Source organism: Phocoena sinus, chromosome 19, assembly GCF_008692025.1.
Source record: "Phocoena sinus isolate mPhoSin1 chromosome 19, mPhoSin1.pri, whole genome shotgun sequence".
Taxonomy (NCBI): Eukaryota; Metazoa; Chordata; class Mammalia; order Artiodactyla; family Phocoenidae; genus Phocoena; species Phocoena sinus.
Window position 1 is genome coordinate 45,769,649 of NC_045781.1, and position 19,693 is coordinate 45,789,341.

The window sequence follows — 19,693 nt, forward strand, 5'->3', positions numbered from 1 at the left end:
ACCTCATCTTAACTTGGATAAAATCTTCAAAAACCTTATTTCCAAATAAAATCATATTCACAAATAACAAGGGTCAAAGACTTAAACATGTTTTGGGGCAGGGGGGACACAATTCAACCCACACCAGAGACTGTCTCTAAATTTAAGAAGCTGTACAGAGTTCTAATAATTTCTATCCATATTCTGCAGGTCTGGGTTTCTGGAAGTCCCTTGGGCCTCCTGTTTGCTTCATTTCTCTGTGAGTAGTGCTTTTTAAATGACCCTGGCACTCTGAACTTACAACTCCTATAAAGCCCTCTCTACAAAAATTTATCTTTCCAGGTAACAGGCTTGATGGTGTAGTTAGAATAAATTCCTATCCTCCTTCAGCGCAGGGATCAAATCTTTATAATTCCCTAAAACCAGAATAGGGACTGATACCAATAAACTAGAAAGCATTCAAGTTACCCTCGTTTCAGCTGTGTTATCTGTTTTTCATGGGACCTCCTGATTAGGTGATTACCTTTTAACTGAGCTCCTCCGCCAGGTAAGAAAGATCTCCTTATCGCTTTTCCTCACACCCCACATCCTTGTTTTCCTCCGAGACTACTTGATTGACTTCTGAGAGCAGAACCACTTTACAAAATATGCATTAGTGAAATTGCATTCAGGTCATCATGCTTTACATTTTTGCTTGGTGTAGTATTTCCAAAGGAAACCACAACTTCTTTAAAAGAAGTTATATGATTACAACTTCGTGAATGCAAATCAGTCTTCCCCAACATCCTTTTCTCAATTGGTCGTTATCTATCCTCAGGGCTTATTTTATTTCATTTTATTTTATTCTTTTGGCCGCGCATGCTGGATCTTCGTTCCCCGACCAGGGATTGAACCCGCGTCCCCTGCACTGGAAGCATGGAGTCTTAACCACTGGACTGCCAGGGAAGTCCCTGTGCTCTTTTGTAAGGAGAAAAATTTTACCTTATTTATTCCTTCCAGGTTCTACCTCCATTTTGTTGTGCCCTTTGTATTTTCTTATAAGAATTATTTGAGGGGGCTTCCCTGGTGGTGCAGTGGTAGGGGGTCCGCCTGCCAATACAAGGGGCGTGGGTTCGTGCCCCGGTCCGGGGGGATCCCACGTGCCGCGGGGCGGCTGGGCCCGTGGGCCGTGGCCACTGGGCCTGCGCGTCCAGAGCCTATGCTCCGCGGCGGGAGAGGCCACAGCGGTGAGAGGCCCGTGTACCACAAAAAAAAATTAAATAAAATTATTTGAAATATTCTAAAAGTAAAAATCAAGTAAAACTAACTCCTATATACCTATCATACAGCTTAAGAAATAACACATTGCCAAATATAGCTTAAACACACTATAAATTCTTCCTTAATGACATTCTTCCTCTCTTCCCCTCCTCCACTACAAGTAAATGCCACTAGTTATCTCCACAACTAATTACTACCTGGAAACTGATGTTTATGATCCCCATGTTCAATTTTATACTTTTAATAAATTATATTGTGTTCTACAACATATTTTTAAACTTTAATTTGGTATTATACCTGTTAGATTACTCTGCAATCTTTTTTTTTGCTCAAACTATGACTGTGAGGTTCATCATACTGATACATATTTCACTTCATTATTTTAATACCTTCTTCACTTTTTCATTCTGAGAGTATGCAACCATTCCTATACTCATTCGTCTACTGATGGACATTAAGTTAGTTTCCATGTATTTGCAATTATAAACAATGCTATTTGAATAACCCATAAATGGATCACAACTAGTAGTTTTTTCCCTTTCTTTGAACAGCCTTATTGAGATATAATTCACATACCAGAAAATATGCCTTTTAAACTGAACAGTTCAGTAGTTTTTTAGAATATTCACAACCTATGCAGCCATCACAAGTATCTAATTCCAAATATTTTCATCATGCCCCCCAAAACCCCATGTCTACTCCAAAAAAAAAAAAAACCCCATACCCACTCCCCGTTCTCCCCTGTCCCACTGCCTGGCAACCACTAATTTACATTCTGTCTCTATGGATTGCCTATTCTGGATACTTTATGTAACCAGACTCATACAGTATGTGGCCTTTTGTGACTGGCTTCTTTCGCTAAGCATACGTCTTCAAGGTCCATCCATGTTGTAGCATGTACATTAATGTGATTGTAGTGATGATTTAATGGGTGTATCCATATGCCAAAACATATCAAACTATGATTTAATTATATGTAATTTGCTGTAGTTAATTATAACACAATAAAGCTGTCCAAAAAATAGGCAAAAGATTTTAATAATGCTCCACCAAAGGAGATATACATATAGAAAATAAATACATGAAAGATGCTCTACATCATTGGTCCTCAGAGAAATGCAATTAAAACTACAATGAGGGAATTCCCTTGTGGTCCAGTGGTTAAGAATTCGCCTTCCAATGCAGGGGATGTGGGTTCGATCCCTGGTTGAGGAGCTAAGATCCCACATGCCCGGGGGCAACTAAGCCTGTGTGCCGCAGCTAGAGAAGCCCTTGTGCCACAACAGAGACCCAGCAGAGCCAAAATTTTTTTAAAAAAATTTTTTTAAACTACAGTGAAACATCAATATACACTGATAGAATGGAAGAGTTAAATTTAAACTACTAACATCATCAAGAGCTGATGTGAATGTAGAATAACTAGAACTGTCATGTGCTGCGGATAGGAAAACAAATGGAATAGCCACTTTGGAAAAAAGTTTGGCAGTATTTTAGAATGTTAAACATACACTTATCATATGACCTAGTAGTTTCATTCCTAGGTAGTCACCCAGCAAAAATAAAGATCTACGACCTGTAGGCAAATGGTTAGAGCAGCTATATTGCTAATAGCCAAAGCCTGGAAACAACCCAAATGTCCATTAACTGGCTAATGGATAAACAGATTATGATACATATGTATAATGGAGTACTACTCACACATAAGAAGGAATAAACTACTGATACATGCAACAACGTGGATGAATCTTAAATTCATTATGCTAAGTTAAAGAAGACAGACATAAAAGGTATACAGAATTCTATTAACATGATGTTCTCAAAATGCAAACCTATAGTGGCAGATATCAGATCAGCAACTGCTAGAGGATAGGTATGGGGTCTGAGAATTGATAAAGGAGCATGACAGAACTTTATAAACTTACAGAAATACTCTATATCTTGATTATGGTGGTAGTTTACAACTGTTTACATTTATCAAAGTTCTAAGAACTATATTCCTAATAAAAGTGAATTTTACCATATATAAATTAAGCTTCAATAAAACCGACTTTTTTAAAAAAGCAGCAGCCAGGAAAAAAAAAAAAAGACATTACATACAGGAGAACAAAGATAAGAATGACTCCAAATATCTAACTAAAAACCTCCACTCTCCCTGGATCAATAGATTTTGACTTACTGGGAGCTGGAAGGGAAGGTGAGGGCTTGGTTGGGTGGTCTTGGAGCCATGCAGTTTCCAAAACAGAAAAGTCTCTAAGATCCAGATCTTCAGACCCTTTGAGCCACCGACCCCGCTGATAGTTCTGGACCCTCTGTCAGAGAAGTGCACATGTACACAAAGTTTTGTACTCAAGTTCCTCTCTCCTCCACTTCCCTACCCTCCAGTTCATCCCTGGATCTCTGCTCCCTGGCCTGAGGGTTTAGACTCATTAAAGGCAGTCCATTCACTCACATCAATTCTGTGACCCACAGTCGTCACAGCATCTTAGCTCTGGAAGGTTCTCAGAAATCAACTTGGTTTACCCCTTCATCTTAAGGAGAAGCTTATGTTCTAGATGAAAAAAATTGCCTGAGGTCACATAGGGAATTAGTAATTTTTTGGCACAAAACGTGGTTCCTTTAAGATTAATTTTGCAGGTACATTCTCGCACATTTTCTTTTGGGTGCACACAAATGCCCTCGTGGGCTTCTCCCATGTGTTCTGTTTCTTTGTCTGTCTTTTCCTACTCATCTCCTACATTCCCCTGTCCAAAACTGATTGTCATTTTGGGTCCAGTTCTCAGGCCCCTCCTTCTATGGTCACATGCCGCTACTCCCACTGTTCTCAAAACACTTAACCTTAAGCCCCAAGTGAGGTTGAGGTCAGAGCTGACTCTAAAGAGGAGTGGAGTAGTGGGGATTGATGCTTTGAAAGATGTGGAAGAGGAGACAAGATTCCAAACATCTAGGCAAGGAACTGGATGTGACAGAGGTAAGGAAGGAAAGGGCCAAGTCGGCCATAATACAAGACATGAGTCACACCTATATATTAACTAAAAACATTTTCAAGTTAAAAAAACACTAACAGGGATTCTCTGGTGGCGCAGTGGTTGAGAGTCCACCTGCCGATGCAGGGGACACGGGTTCGTGCCCTGGTCGGGGAAGATTCCACATGCCGCGGAGCGGCTGGGCCCGTGAGCCATGGCCGCTGAGCCTGCGCGTCTGGAGCCTGTGCTCCGCAACGGGAGAGGCCACAACAGTGAGAGGCCCACGTACCACAAAAATAAATAAATTAATTTAAAAAAATAAATTAAAAACAAATAGTATGAAGGATCCAAGGGCCAAGAATAAATAAGGCAAAGAACAACTTGGTATAGGGAGTAAGGGAAGCAGTTAACCTATTGGATATTGTCTTATTTTAGCACTAAAGTACTTAAAACACTGCTATATGTGCAGAGCTAGACACATGCGATAGACTAGAAAAGGTCAAAAACAAAACACATATATATTGAAGCTATATGGGAACATGACATTATCCAATCTGTGAGGAAAGGATGTCATATTTCAGGGGTTGGCAAAGTTTTTCTGTTAAGGGCCAGACAGTAATATATTAAGCTTTGAAGCCCATTTAGTTAAGTCTCTGTCACAACTACTCAACTCTGACGGTGTAGCACAAAAACAGCCAGACAACAAGTAAACAAATGGATGTGCCTGTGTTCCAACAGAATTTTATTTACAAAAACAGATGGTGAGCCAGATTTGGCCCATGAGCCAAGGTTTTCTCAACAGCAACGGAACAATTAACGAGTTCTAGTAAAAGCTATTTATCACATCATACACAAACTAAGTTTCAGGTGAACTAAATTTCTACTGTGAAAAAAATAATGCTTGACAATATAAATTATATTCAGGACACGTTATTTTTTCACAATAAAAATTATTTTAGGGCTTCCCTGGTGGCGCAGTGGTTGAGGGTCCGCCTGCCGATGCAGGGGACGCGGGTTCGTGCCCCGGTCCAGGAGGATCCCAAGTGCCGCGGAGCGGCTGGGCCCGTGGGCCAAGGCCGCTGGGCCTGTGCATCCAGAGCCTGTGCTCCACAGCGGGAGAGGCCACAGCAGTGAGAGACCCTCATACCGCAAAAAAAAAAAAAAAAATTATTTTAATATAAAACATCCAAAAAATTAAGCCACATAAATTATTTTAACTCCCTGTTGATCAAGAGTTTTATATGTATAACTGATTCAATTTGCTGTACACCTGAAACTAAATCAACTATACTCCAATAAAAAATTTGTAAAAATTGAATATCAAATTGAACTCTGAAATAAAAAAAGAATTTTCCTACTTTTTATGTTAACTCAAAAAGATATAAAATCTTACCAATTTTCTTCCTGTATGCCTGTGTGCCCATACCCTCATCTGTGAATGACCTTCCTATAACTTTAGAAAGCATTTCAGTGTCTTCTCTAAAATTCTTAACTCAGTGCTCATTTTGAAGCTATGCTACTAATGTATCTGAGTAGGATCCTATGGGGCCTTCCCAGTACAGATTCTCCCCTCCCCCATGTCCTCCACCTGCCTCTAGTTTGTAGAAAAGCTTCAGCCTCCTAGGCCTTCCCCAAGTCCCAAAGAACAAAATTTAATCAGAAGTGAGAAAAAACAGAAACAAAGGAAAACAATCAAGCAAGACAAAATAATAACAGTTCAGCCATAAAACAAAGTCAAGGACCTTTAGCTCCTCCTTAAGGGAGGAACTCAGATAATGTTCTGAGCTATATCCTTTGCGCTCTTTTGCAGATGCTGAAACCCACACCAGGTGGAAGAAGTTAACTGCATGCTGACCCAGACCAGTTGGAACCAGAAGATTTAATGATATCAACTCCCAATTACCTCACCAACAACCAATTAGAAGAATGTCCATGAGCTGACCATACACCCCGCAACCCTCTCTCTCATCCTGTCTTTAAAAACCTTTCCCTGAAAGCCATCAGCGAATTTGGGCCTTTTGAGCATTACCTACCTTGACTGCTTGTTCGGTGCGTGCAGTAAATGCTGCACTTTCCTTCACCACAACCCAGTGTCAGTAGATTGGCTTTACTGGGCACGGTGGAGCAAATAAAGGTTTGCTCTGGCAACACTAATACAACTGCTTCAGCCTTCTCAATCCCCACTTCCTTGAGAACTACAAATCTTAAAGCAACTCAAATTAAACGACGGCCATTTCTTACAAGTAAGACACTTAGCTGCTTTGGCTGTTTAACTACTTCTACTTTTTAGAAAAATAGAAATAAACCTCTAGAACTGGACTGAAGTCCTTCGGGTATCCATACTTCAAAGTGGACTTTAAAACTCCCTGAAATTGGTATAAAATTTCTATGCATCATATTCGAGTCAACAACTGGGACAAGAGCTTACATTTTTGTAGCGCTTTATACCGCGCTTCAAGTTGCTCAGGAGTCTTTTCCACACTGTCAAGGACAGGTAGAAAGTTTCTGACAGTGTTGGTGATGGAGAGCCGGATATAATTACGAAAGAGGTCGGGAGAGTCGAGTACGCTCAGGGGAGGTGTAAGCACGGCAGGGTCGGAGGGTCGCTACTGGGGAGGGAAGGAACTGAGAGACACCGTTGGCGAAAGAAGAGGAAAAGGGAGCGTCAGGAGGAACCTCCCTCCAGGGGCGACAGAATAGGGGCGGGCGCGTTGTCTCTGAGACGCGAGGAAAACGACGTGACAGAAGAACCTAGAGGCTGCGAGGAAGGGAACAGAGGGGCTGCCTCAGGGAGGGAAGCAGCCCGGCTGAAGCCCCCCATCTCGAGGCGGCTTGTTTGACTCAGCGTCCCTGCACCTCGGCCGCCCTTATCGTCCTTCTCCCCTCAAGGTCACTCACCACCGAGTTTGTCGACTCCAGCAAGACGCCCAGCTCCACTCCTCACCTCACGAACTCCCGGCGCCACAAATTCAAATATGAGTTCCAGCGTCCCGCAGCCCGGAAACTCTCCCAGAGTGAAGGACGGATGGACCAATCGAAGCCCGGCTGGCTATAAATGTAAAAGAAGGTGGGCGGGGCGAAGGGATGGGGTGGGACCAAACAGCGTTACCACGACGACGGCTTCGGGTGGGCGGGCTGTGGTGACAATGGCCAGAGGGCGAGACTCGGCGGGAAAATCGGTCCTGTTAGGTGGTCCAGGTGGTTTGGGGCTGAGGCCGTCTCCTCAAGAGTAACCGTGGGCCTGTTCTACGGTCACGCCACCGGCCTCCGTTTCCTTTAGCCTTCTCTCTCACCAAACGACTTTCCTGTCCAGTTATAAAGTGAAAGCTGTTTCCCCAAGGTAAGCGTGTAGTACCACCACCCCTTGTTGGGTAAGGGGTAACGGAAACTTGAGTCCACTTTGTTACCCGGGGAGCGGGTACTAAAAACAGAAAAAGGTGAAAATTTGGATTTCTAAACATTTAGTAATTTCTTACCGTGTGAATTTTTACTGTATCGTGCACATTTAGTAGTCTTTAAATATTGGGTGCAACTTGAGTTACAATTAAATTTACCATTCTAGTTCTTTCTGACCCCAAAATTCCATCTGACCGGTTAACGAACAAAGACCTGAATTTTTTAATTTTCTGTAACAGTCTCAAAGATTCTCTACCTTAAGTTTTTAATCTCACCTAAATCTGAAGGCGGGTGGTAAAATGGGCAGGTGCTTTGAGTCCAAACCGTTAGAAGAATCAAACTAATTCAGCTGAGGCTCCTCCTTTCTTAGATCATCACTTGAATCTAAAATAATTGAAACCAGATGCCGAACATGGTTCAATATGTATCTCATTAAATGCTGATGGTCTCACAGAGGTCTCATTTAGGAAAGAAAGTAAACAGTGTTGAAATGATGGGGGAGAAATAAGGCTTTCTACAGACAAGTCGTTCTTAGAAAAAAAAACCTTACAGCTTTGAAACACATCTTGTAACAAACCACAAAGTTGTTGTTAAATTCTTGTCTCCAAAATCTAAAAGAAAACTTCAGCAGAACTTACTGGCTTATCAAGTAGAATTTCTTCCTCTAGACTTAAGGCAGAGAAGCATTTATGAAAGCTTAGATCTATATGTGTTTAGATACCTGCCAATCCTTCTCTTAAAATTCCATCTTCAAAACCCCCTGCTAATGAACCAGCCAGCTGCATCTTCATCTGGAGAGTCAACTGGGGAAAGAGTCTCTTCCAAACTCTCTCAGTCTGTTGACAAAATTCATTTCCTTGCAGCCATTTGAAGTCCCATTTTCTTGGCAACTGACAACAGGGGACCATTTTTAGCAACTAGAGACCATTCTCAGGTCCTTACCAAATGACCTGTCATAAACAATTACTGTTGTTACTGTTGACTTCTCAAGGTCGGCAGGAGAATCTCCCTCCCACTTAAAATCTCTTCTAATGGCTTTTAACTCTGCACATGATTAGGTCAGACCCAGTCAGAATAATCTCCCTTTTTAGTAACTCACAGTCAGATGATTAGGGACCTCAACTACATCTGCAAAATCTCTTCTATATAACGTAATACTTGTTAGAATGACAGTCCATCATATTTACAAGACTCAATCACAATTGAAGGGAGGGGTTTGCACAGGGCATATACCTAAAAGGGAGGGACTCTTAGGGGCCATCTCAGAATTCTACCCACCTATAGCCCCTCACTTGTGTCCCATAGATTCTGATCTGTGGATTGAGAATAACACTCCATTTTCAAAACTGTTATAAGCTTTAAGTGAGTGCTTTTCACTCAGAAAAAAGTACCACCAGTGTTATGTTCACATTGTTAAAAAAAAAAAAAGAACAAGCCCAAACTGAGTCACTCACTTGTGCTAAACCCACATCAGCAAATCAAGACTTAATATCTAACTTAATTGTAGTTTCAGCTTCTCCCAGGAATGTGACTTTTAACTAGTTTATCTGAAATTACCTGATCAGCTCTGGTGAGGTAATCTGCATGATAAACACCCCCCTTCTCCAAAGGATGGTGACATACCTGAACCCATCTACTTCCTTCCCAGCCCCCTCCCCCTTCTGCCTATAAAAGTCTTTGAAGCTCTTTGAAGCTCCTGTCTGCTAGATGGGATGCTGCTGGAGTCATAAATTGTTGAATAAATCCAATTATATCCTCAAATTTACTCAGCTGAATTTTTTTTTTTAACAATATTAATCCTCATTGGGTTCCACTGTGATATAGCCTTGTCCGAAGTTCCTGTCTGCTGTGGAAGCTTATGATAAGGAACTCTGATGCATCTCCCTGTTACTGTATCTTTAGCCACACTGAATCAATAAAGTGCTTTTAAAATTTTTAGCACATAGCTTCAATTTCTGTTCCAGGATTTAGTGTGACACTTCAAAGCACTTGGAGGGGCTGCTTTCTAGTGGATCCATCTGGAGGCCTGCAAGCAACACATTTGGGGCTTCTGCTGTCTATAACCCAGCCCTCCAAGGTAGCAGAGCATGATAACACATCCTGAGTCCCAAATGGTGGGGTGACAACCACTGTTGGTACCTGAGATTTTAGGTGGTAGTATAAGCAGGTACAGTAGGGGGTCCCTGGAGAAAGAGTACCAGGCAAGGCTTTCTTGACATAAGAGAAGTGGCCTAAGCTGTTTTGTGACCTAAATCTGGCCACAGTGCCTGCCCTGGAACAGGTCTCAGTAATCATTGATATTAAGGGAAGTAAGGGAATGCAAGAACAAAGGAAAAGCAGTCAAGTAAAACAGTTCAACTATGAAACAGAGTCCTAGTTCCTCCTCAAGGGATGTACATAATAATCTGATACGGTCTTCGTTGACCCTCGTGACTTCAATCAACTAAAGCTTGGACTCTGTTGACTGTGGCTCGAATTCTATGCTGAATTCTCCACTGCTCAAGCCCCTTCATGAATACCCATGTACCTTTAGCTTAAAACTTCCCCAAATTTGCTGTTGGGAGAGACACTGCTTTGGCAGAGATCACTGGTGTTCTCCTTACTTGCTGCAAGAAATAATAAATGCTTCCTTCTCCCTAACTTTGGCTTGGTTGTGACTTTTGGCTCAATACCCACCAAGAGGTGAACCCACTTTTGGGGTCACAATAGACAGATTATTCTGTTTTTAATTGCAATTTATTAATATGTTTTAGAAATATATATATCACTATTCAAACCCATGATTATAGGGCATGAGCAAGGCTAAAGTAGGAATTAAAAATTTTTTTAAGTTCGTTGATTAGAGAAAATATTTTTTAAATAATAGTACAAATGGCTAGGATATGGCGAAAATCAAGATGGTGTTACTCTAATTTGGGAATCATTGGCATATGAGAAACTGGCTGGTGACTAAGCAGTGGATGAAGTAGTGGATTCAGTAGATATAGAATAAATTATGCTAACCGAGTCAGGCTCCAAGAGCCCCTTCGTTCTCAGGAACGTGAACAAAAAGAAGCCCACCATGGTCCAAGCCTACCACGTGCAGGCAGTGGAGTGCATGGTATTCACGCCCTACTAAGCAAGCCTCAAACCGTGGGGGTCTACAAGCAGGAGTGTGATGGGAGAAGGTGGAGCCTTGTGGGGGCGTGGCTAATCCACCTGCGGATGCGTGTGGGGGCGTGGCTGGCGAAGGGCGGGTCCTAGCGGCGGAAGGCGGAAGTCGGTGCAGAGTCACCTGATCTGAGTAACATGGCCGCTGCACCGTGAGCCCGGCAGGTGCTGGCCGGGAGTGGGTCTCGTGAGCTGTTTGGCGGCCAGGGGCAGGGTACGGAGACGGGATCCAGGCCCGGGTTCCGAGGCGGCGCGCGGCGGCGGAGCGAGACAGGAGGCCCGGGGTGGCGTGGTCCATGAGCCGGTGCCGGAGGCAGCGCGGAGCCGCAGACTCCCCTAGCCCCGGCGCGGCCCGGGCTGCCGCGGGCTGAGGAGTCGCGGGGCTCTGGGGAACGCCCCGAGCTGCCACCATGAACCCCGAGAAGGATTTCGCGCCGCTCACGCCCAACATCGTGCGCGCCCTCAATGACAAGCTCTACGAAAAGCGGAAGGTGGCAGCACTGGAGATCGAGAAGTAAGAGCCGCGGGCACCCGGGTTGGTCGTGGAGAGCGGAGCCGGGACTCCGTTCTGATTCTGCAGGGGTCCCGCTCTTCCGGGCAGCTCCTCACGCCTTTGCAGCCAGTGTTGCTATTCCAGGTTTCCGGCCCTTAGGGCCGTGCTTAAGAGCAGGAGATTGGCAGTCCCAGCTTTGCTTCTGACTGTGTGACGTGGGCCAAATTATTTAACCTCCTGGTACCCCGAAGGGGCTACCGTGAGAACGAAGCAACGAAATGTATGCGTGGTGCTTTGCACAGTGCCTGGCACATGGTGCGTCCTCAGTGTGGTCTCCATGCAAACAAGCAAATCAGAGAGTGACCTCTGATGGGAGGGAGGTAGGAAGCATGAGAATTTGCTAAGGATGTTGATCTGCCTCATTTCTTACCCAGCTTCTGAGAAGTGAAAGGGACAGTAAGTTGACCAAGTGGAGAAATAAGCCAAAACCTCAAGGCTCAGAAGGGCTGTTATCTCTGTCATATCACGCTTCCCTGGAAGTGAAAGAAGGAATTATTCTTGTTTCTGCACTCTTACTACACGTACAGCAGTACCCTCTAATCTGTGGGGGATATGTCCCCAGACACCCAGTGGATGCCTGAAACCTTGGATGATACCAAGCTCTATATATACTATGTTTTTTCCCATACATACGTATGTATGGTAAAGTTTAAGCACAGTAAGAGAATATCCTAATGACCGGCATCACCGGCATTGCACTTTAGGGCCATTATTAAGTAAAATAAGGGCTATTTGAACATAAGCATTGCGATACCGACAGTCGATCTGATAACCCAGAAGCTACTAAGTATGTGGGTATCATATACAGCATAGATATGCTGGAGGAAGGGTGACTAATGTTCTGGTGGGATAGCACAATATTTCATCTCACCACTCTGAGCCGCATACAGTTTAAAACTTAGAAATTGTTTATTTCTGGAATTTTCCATGTAATATTTTCTGACCTGCTGTTGACCATTGGTAACTGAAACTGGATAACGGGGTTCCATTGTATTTGTAACCATGATCTGACATTTTCCTTTTTTTTTTTAATTATAAAACAAGGTATTTAACTGCGAACATTAAGGTTTTTCTGCTGTTATTTTACATTTGTATCTTTTTTTCCAGCCAAATCGTGATAAAGTCTGGTGGGTGGGTAATTTCAAAAGAGTAGAAAGAGGCAGGCTGTGAAACTGAAAGAATGCCAGTCTGGGCGTCAGGAAATATGGATTGTAGTTTTGCCCTCTCTAATAGGGTAGCCACTGGCCATGGGCGGCTATTTACATTTAAATTATTGAAGATAAAATAAAAATTTTATCCAGTTCCTCAGTCACACTGCCCATATCTGACATGTTCAATAGCCACATGTGGCTGTCAACTGCCATAATGGACAGTGCAGATTGTAGAACATTTCCATCACTACAGAATGCTTTGTACAGCTCTAATCTAGTCTGTTGTGTGATACTCATTCTTTGACCTCCAGCAAATTCCTTAACTCAGGGTTTCTTAACCTCAGCACTACTGATATTTTTGGACAGATAATTCTTGGTTGTGGTGCGCTGTCCTGTGCATTATAGGGTTTTTAGCAGCATCCCTGATCTTTACCCACTAGACACCAGTAGTTTTCTGTCACTTGTACAACCAAAAATGTCTCCAGACACTGCCTAATGTCCCCTGGGGAACGGACAGTCACCCCGGTTGAGAACCACTGCCTTAACTGCTTTGGGTTTTAGTTTCCTCCTCGGCTAAAGGGTTTGGATTTTACTAAAAGGACCCTCCCTTTCAGCTCTGACATCCAGTATGTCCAGAACCACCTAGCTGCTTCTCTCATCAAGCACCACTTTCTTTTTCTTTTTTTTTTTTTTTTTTGACTGCACCTTGCGGCTTGCTGGATCTTAGTCCCCTGACCAGTGTCCTATTTGATGTGTTCCTCAGAGTATGTGTTTCACAACTTGCTCAGGGCCAGAGGGACTTATTTGTGCTTCTCCTGGGAGCTTTCTAGTGTCTCTGTTTATAAAGACACTGATCCTATTGGATCAGGGCCACACCTATATGACCTCACTTAACCTTAATTACTTACCTTATAGGCCCTATCTCCAAATACTGCCACTAGGTTTGTATGAACTGAGGGGTGGGGGTGGGGACAATTCAGTCCATAACGTTGATCATTTTAAAAAGTGATCACGTGTAAAACACTGTCTGCCTTATTTGGGAGGAGGAGGATTTGGCCCTTGTACATCCCTCATCTCATTTATTTTACGCAGCTGCCCTATGAGCTAGGTAGTGTTACCCCATTTCACAGATGAGGAAGCAGAAGCTCCTTGAGGGTAAGGAATCATCCCAAGCTTTTGCAGCTAGAACCTGGATCTAAAAACTCAGGTTCTTCTGTCTCAAAAGGCCTCCCCATTACAATGAATGGTTTTCCCTTCCAAAAGGGAGACAAATACTTAATAAAATGTCATACTTGAACACCCCAATGGTAGTTTTAACTGCCACTTCCTGTTTTCTGGAAAGCATCTGTCTGCTCGAGTGGCAGAACCAGTACTGCATGGGGTGCTGGAGTGAGGGATTAAAATTCCTAATAAGAGGAGGGTGTTTTATCTTGATGACAGGCCTCTCAGACACTAAAAATGCAGAGATGGATGCTTGGCTCGACTGAAGGACCCCAGACTCTAGACTCTCAAGACCAGGCTGTGTTAGGTGACCAGGATCTGATGGCTAAATGTGTGAGCCTGCTGTGCACAGTCCTGGAGAGCCTTTACCCCACAGCCTGGCTCCAACACACCCACACAGCTTTCTCAAGGATAAGGCCCTGAGGCTAAGATTTTAGAATGGCTGTGGCAGGTTTTGCGGGCCCTGGGTGTCAGGGGTTATAGTCCCTGATGAGTCCCGAGGACAGGGATGGTGAGACCCCAGGCCTGCTCTCCGGGAGAGTCTAGCGTGGGGGAGAAACGCCAGCAGGCGTTCTGATAAGTGTGGTGGGTGCTCCCTCGCTGCGGTGACAGGGCCCTCACTGCAGGCTGGGAGAGATGATGCCCTTCGTGGTGACCAGGGATGGGCTCACTGGCAAGTCTCTGGTGTTCCTGAACTTTGAGTTCCCAAAGCCAGCACATGGAGGTGCCCAGGCCCCGCGCCCTGAGAACACCGAAGCCCAAGGAGGGGCTCCAGGATCAGAGCTCCTGAGGGATGAGTCCCTGCCTGCTGGGGAAGGCAGGGTGGGGAGGGTGGCGTGGGGAGCCGGGATCCCTGGGGCTCTGTGATCAGATCAGGGTTGAACTGCTGAGTTTGACCTGGCCTTTTGGAGCCTGCCACCTCTGTAGGGAGACACTGTTTATTACCAAGTGACTTCAGGCAGATTTTGGAGTGTGGGTCAGTATTCCACCCAGCAGCTTGCTTTATCCAGGGGTCACAGACTAGCAGCGAGGGGCTATGTCCTGCCGGCAGACCTGTTTGTTTGGTTTGGCCTGGATTGCAGGATATTTTAAATCAAGAAATTTCACAGTGAAGTTCAGGTTTCTGGCTTCTATTAAAGAATGGGAAGATGTGGCTCTGTGCGGCCCACATTCCCATGTAGCAGTAGGGGACCCAGGGGCCCACCCTCTTCCCCCAGCCAGGACATGGGCTCCCCAATTTGCTTCCTGTGTTGGGAAGGTCACTACAGCCTGTCTTACCTCCCTTGGCCTTCTCACTTGTGTCTCCTTCTTGGCTCCTGTAAGCATTTGAGTTTGTGACCTTGGGTTTAACCTCTCTGTGCCTCAGTTAACTCATCTTAAAAAGAAAAAACTGCACATTGAAAACATGCTGAGTGAAAGAAGCCAGTCACAAAAGGCCATGTATTGTATCATTTCATTTGTGTGGATTCATAGGCAAATCCACAGAGACAGTGTAGATCAGTGGTTGCCTAGGGCTTGGGGGAGGGGGGTTGGGAGGAAATGAGTGACTACTAATGAGTACAGGTTTTCTTCTGGAGATGATTAAAAAAAGTCTAAAATTGATTGTGGTGACACTTGCACAGCTTTGTGAATATACTAAAACTCACTGGATTAATTGTGCATGTTTAAAGAGTGAATTTATGGCATGTGAATAATATCTCAATTTTAAAAAATAAGAGTGCTTGTAGGTTGTGTTACAGTTGAGGGAAGCACTTATTCAGTGGTCTATTGTCACCTGAGATCCAAACATGCCTCCTGCTGTCTCCTTTACAGTTTTTCCACTGATTATACCCAGTGGATGCTCAGTATATTTTGCTACTTAACTAACTCTTGGGCCTTTCCTCAGAGGCAGATGTTCCGCTTTTCCTGTTTAGTTATTGGAGAGTAGTGAGTAAGTGGAAACCAGGTTACTTAAATACTCAGCAAAGCAGATGGAGGAGATGTTTGCCTGCCAGCTTCTGTTTGGGAAATCACTGCCTGGATATGTTGCCTGATTACAGCCTGTTACATAGAGGACTGGGATGGTTCATTGGACTTGTCAAGAAAAAAATGGCAGCCCGAAGTCCAGCCTGGAATTTTTACAGCATAGGAATAAACACAACTCTGGATTATCTTTCTGTCCTTCTTGGAGCCAGGAGCAAAGCAGGTTCTCAGTCAACAGTTAATGAATGAATATGATCTTGTTAGGTGTGTATAACATCACGGTTTGATTCTGATTTTGCACTAATACTGTTACGTGAGCATATGTAGTACAAAACACATTATGTGAATTATTTTATTTAATTATCTAAAAATAGTACAAAGCCGCAGCCAAGACTGGCTCCTCTGAACACATAGGAATGTGCGTGCAATGGCAGAAACCTCGCCACCTCCTGGCCGGGCAATTTGGATATCAACACATGAAATGAGATAGGGCTAAACGAAATAATGTGTGTAAAGTGCCTGGCACCCAGTAGGCATCCAACAGGTGGGAGCTTTGATGTTTGAAGAGAGAATAATGTAACGTGGTAGATTTCAGACCTGGTGTCAGAAAAATCTAGGTTTGATTTCTGCACCTCCCATCCATAAGTTGTGTGACCTTGTATGTTTCGTAACATCTCTGAGCCTCATTTCCCCCATCTGTAAAATGGGTATTATAGTACCTAGCTCTGTGGCTTATTTTAAGGTTTAAATGAGATAACACGTGTAAAGCATCCACCACATTACCTAGCATGTAGTAAGTGCTCAGCAAATGGTTACTTCTTTCCTGCCTTAATGGTAGAAAACCAGCCCTAGACCTTCATTTCAACATCTCAAGTATGTACTTCATCTGTATGTACACTTGTGTGTGGTGGAGAAATGCTTCAGAGATGTCTAACACTAGACAGTGGCAAAAATGCATGGAGAAAGCTGCACTTCAGTTGGGACCTGAGTTCTGCACGAGGGAAGTACCCTCTGTAATTGGGTGTGTGCACTTTGCAGCTGACGTGCTTTAAGAAGATGGGCGGGAGGAACTGGTGTACAGTTGAGGGGGCCTGGGCTTTGTAGGTGCCAAGGTTCAGATCCTCTATGACCTCAAGAAAGGGACTTGGTTTCCCTGAGGCTCTGTTTCAAATCTAAATGATGAGATGATAATAACTACAGAAGGAGGTTGCTGTGAGGGATAACCAACCCCTGGAATACTTAGAGTGTGTTCCTGGGAAGTGGTCAGCTCCCCAGTCCTCATGCACCCTGTGGTTGTCCCCGAGCTGTGTTACAGAGGCCGAGGGGCCCAGTGCGGGGCTGTGGTTTTGTTGCTGAGACGAGGCCCCAGGTTCTCCTTGGGTGAAAGACACATCCTGGCCTGTCTGTGGCTCCTTCTCAGTCAGGGACAGGGCAGTCGGTGTGGCACTTTGTGAAGTTGAGAGCAGGGTAGAGAGCTTGGAGTTGGCCAGCATTGGGCATTGTGCCTCCTGGGGAATGGGTGTTGCTGCCATCCTGCGACACCTCTGACTAGTTCAGAATGGAGGCTCTGAGCAATCTCTATAGAGGATACTTCATCAGCCAGAGTTTTTAGAGAAATGAAGCAGAAGCCGATCTCTTCTCTGGGACATAGAACAGCAATGCGTGTGACCCTAATGTTAGCAAAGGTCACTGGGACTTGTGATCTGGGCCAAATATTAACTTCAGAACTAGTTGAGATCCCCCAGCTGTGGCTCACAACGTGGAGATGAAAGAGGAGACGGGGTGTTCTTTTGAAGAGACACTAGCCTGGAACTGGGGATGCCCGGATTTCAAACTTCACTTCCTCTGCTTCCCTTTGTAGTTGCTTTTTCTCTCTGCCCTGTGGAGAGACCAGGTCCTGCTGACGGGGGCTATTTGGGGCACCCCCAAGGGGTTGGTTCACCCCTAGGCAAACGCATGTCAAGTCACATCCTGGCATCGGCATCTGTCCCCAGCCACGGCCCTGGGGACCTGGTCCTTCTCAGTGTGCGTTTTGAGATCCTGGTAGTGGTGCCCTTTGTCCCTCCTAACTTGAATAGTAAACTAAGGGTTAGGCCCGTCCAAGTACAGTTCTGATTTACCCAACAGGTTAGGTGTAGATGAGCAGGCCACGCCTTGTCACCAGTACGGCAGCGTGGGGCTTTGCCCGTGTTTCCCTACAGCTTGCCCTGCGGCCCCGCCCGCCGGCACAGATGGGTCCCTGGGCAGATGCTTACTGATTCCTCACTTACTGTGTGGGGAGCTCTAGACGCGGGGAGAGGGCTGGCGCTCAAGAGGCAGAGAATCGTGGCACCAGTCTGTCCTCAGGGACTCTGGCCTGGAGCTGTGGAGCTAGAAACATGAAACACGTGAGAAAGAACCCGTGACATTCCATGGTGCAGTGCTGGGCACAGACTGCGGGGTCGCCGAGTCCTTCAGCGTTCAGAGGAGGAGTGGTCCTTCCTGGGATGGTCGGGAAAAGCAGGGGGCTGGATGTGAACTGGACTTACGGCTGGCTAGGATGTGGACGGGAGCGGGAGCTTCCCCATGGAGTGGAATGGACAGGAAGTGTCCAAGGAGTAGCATAGCAGGGCCCAGTAAGAAGCCCTTACTGGAGAGGAAAGTTGTGCTGGGCAGCTGAGCAGTGAGACTGCAGAGGTGAGCCGGCCCTGTCTTGATCACCCTGACTGTCAGGTAGAGAGCGTGGGCTCGGGTCGTGGGACAGGTCTTCCTGTGGCCCCAGGGGTGACCCACAGGGCCAGGCCCAGTGCTCTGAGAACTGGTGGTTTTGGTGAGAACATGTTCTCAGGGTTCCCTCCACAGGGAACCACTGTTTGTCATTGTCTCGATCTCCTGGACACTGATAATATTCTTCCTCCAAGAGCAGATAGAGACTTGGGGTTCCAGGCCCTCGGGAACTGAATGGGCCATTGTATTTGTAGTGGCCTGGGGTGCCCTGAGTTGCGTCCTGGTAAGATTCGGGGTGGGGGGACCTTGTAGCTGGTGTAGAGCGAACGGGAATGTCAGGGAGTGCTGAACACAGATATTCCCCTTGCCCATCTCCTCCCCCTTCAGGAGACCCTGTTACACTTGCCCGCTGTCACCCGTCGTTAGTGCCCCATTCCTCACGCTCTCCCACCATTTGGTCTCTGTCAGCCTTTGCAGTCTTCAGAGTTCCCTAAACGCTGTTCGAATCCCTACCACCCACCGCTGCAGATCACTCGTACCTTCCGTGGCTGCTCACGGCCACCAGAAGCAAAGGCCACTTCCTTTGCCAAGCACGTGAGTGGGCGCAGCCTCTCTGGCCCTGTCACCCACGTCTCCTCCACCTGTGTCCTTTGTGCTGCCAATCCAAGTGCCTCTCTCCTTCCTCTGAGCCTTTGTTCATGCTGTTCCCTCTGTCCGGGCTTCCTCACCCTGAATGAACACCTACTGATCTTTCAGAACCCCTTTCAAAAGCTGACCCTCATGAAGCCACACCTCACTCCCTCCCCACGAAAGCTGCCGCTTGTGCTCTTTCTCGCCTGCCCCCTCCTCACCTTGCACTGTCCTCACCAGGTTTTTTTTCTCTGTTTTGCATGAAAGTCCTTGAGGCCTCTCTTGTTTCCCCTCCAGGGGATTCTGGCAGAGAGCCCCTCAGGGGCAGGAAATGCATGCCCTTTGCTGTCTCTCAAGTGGGAAGGAGGGCCCTTTCCGGTGGCTCAGGGACCGTTTGTGACCTGAAACAAGGAGACAGGCGAGGAGTTCCAGGTCGGGCTGCCCTGCTGGCAGGGCTGGGTCTTTGCTGCCCTGCTGGAGCCTCATGAATGTCGTTACTCCCACTCTCAGGGCTGCTCTAACACCGACGGAGCAGAAACACACACGGCCTGGCTTCCCCCGGGGCATCGTAGTCAGAGTCCCCGGGCAGCCTGTCTGGACAGGAGGGGAGGCACAGCTGCTTGCAGCAACTTTGGTGATCCCCACAACCTGGACTCCTCAAGAACAGGGGGACACAAGATCTAGGTCTCTGTGGTTAGGAAACAGGTGTGGAAAACTCAGGC

The 19,693-nt window shown here is 45.7% G+C and overlaps 1 protein-coding gene across 3 annotated transcripts in view; it reads left to right on the forward strand.

Moving 5' to 3' along the window:
• Nucleotides 1–10,864: 10,864 nt before the first annotated feature.
• The window catches only part of VAC14 (VAC14 component of PIKFYVE complex), a 97,890-nt gene continuing 89,061 nt past the window's right edge, over nt 10,865–19,693 (forward strand). For 2 of the 3 annotated variants that reach the window (XM_032611797.1, XM_032611799.1), the window contains exon 1: nt 10,878–11,262. In XM_032611797.1, the coding sequence (XP_032467688.1) occupies nt 11,159–11,262 (104 nt within the window). In that variant the 5' untranslated portion in view covers nt 10,878–11,158. Of the gene's footprint in view, nt 11,263–19,693 lie in introns of all 3 variants that reach the window. The other variant, XM_032611798.1, reaches the window with a different exon arrangement.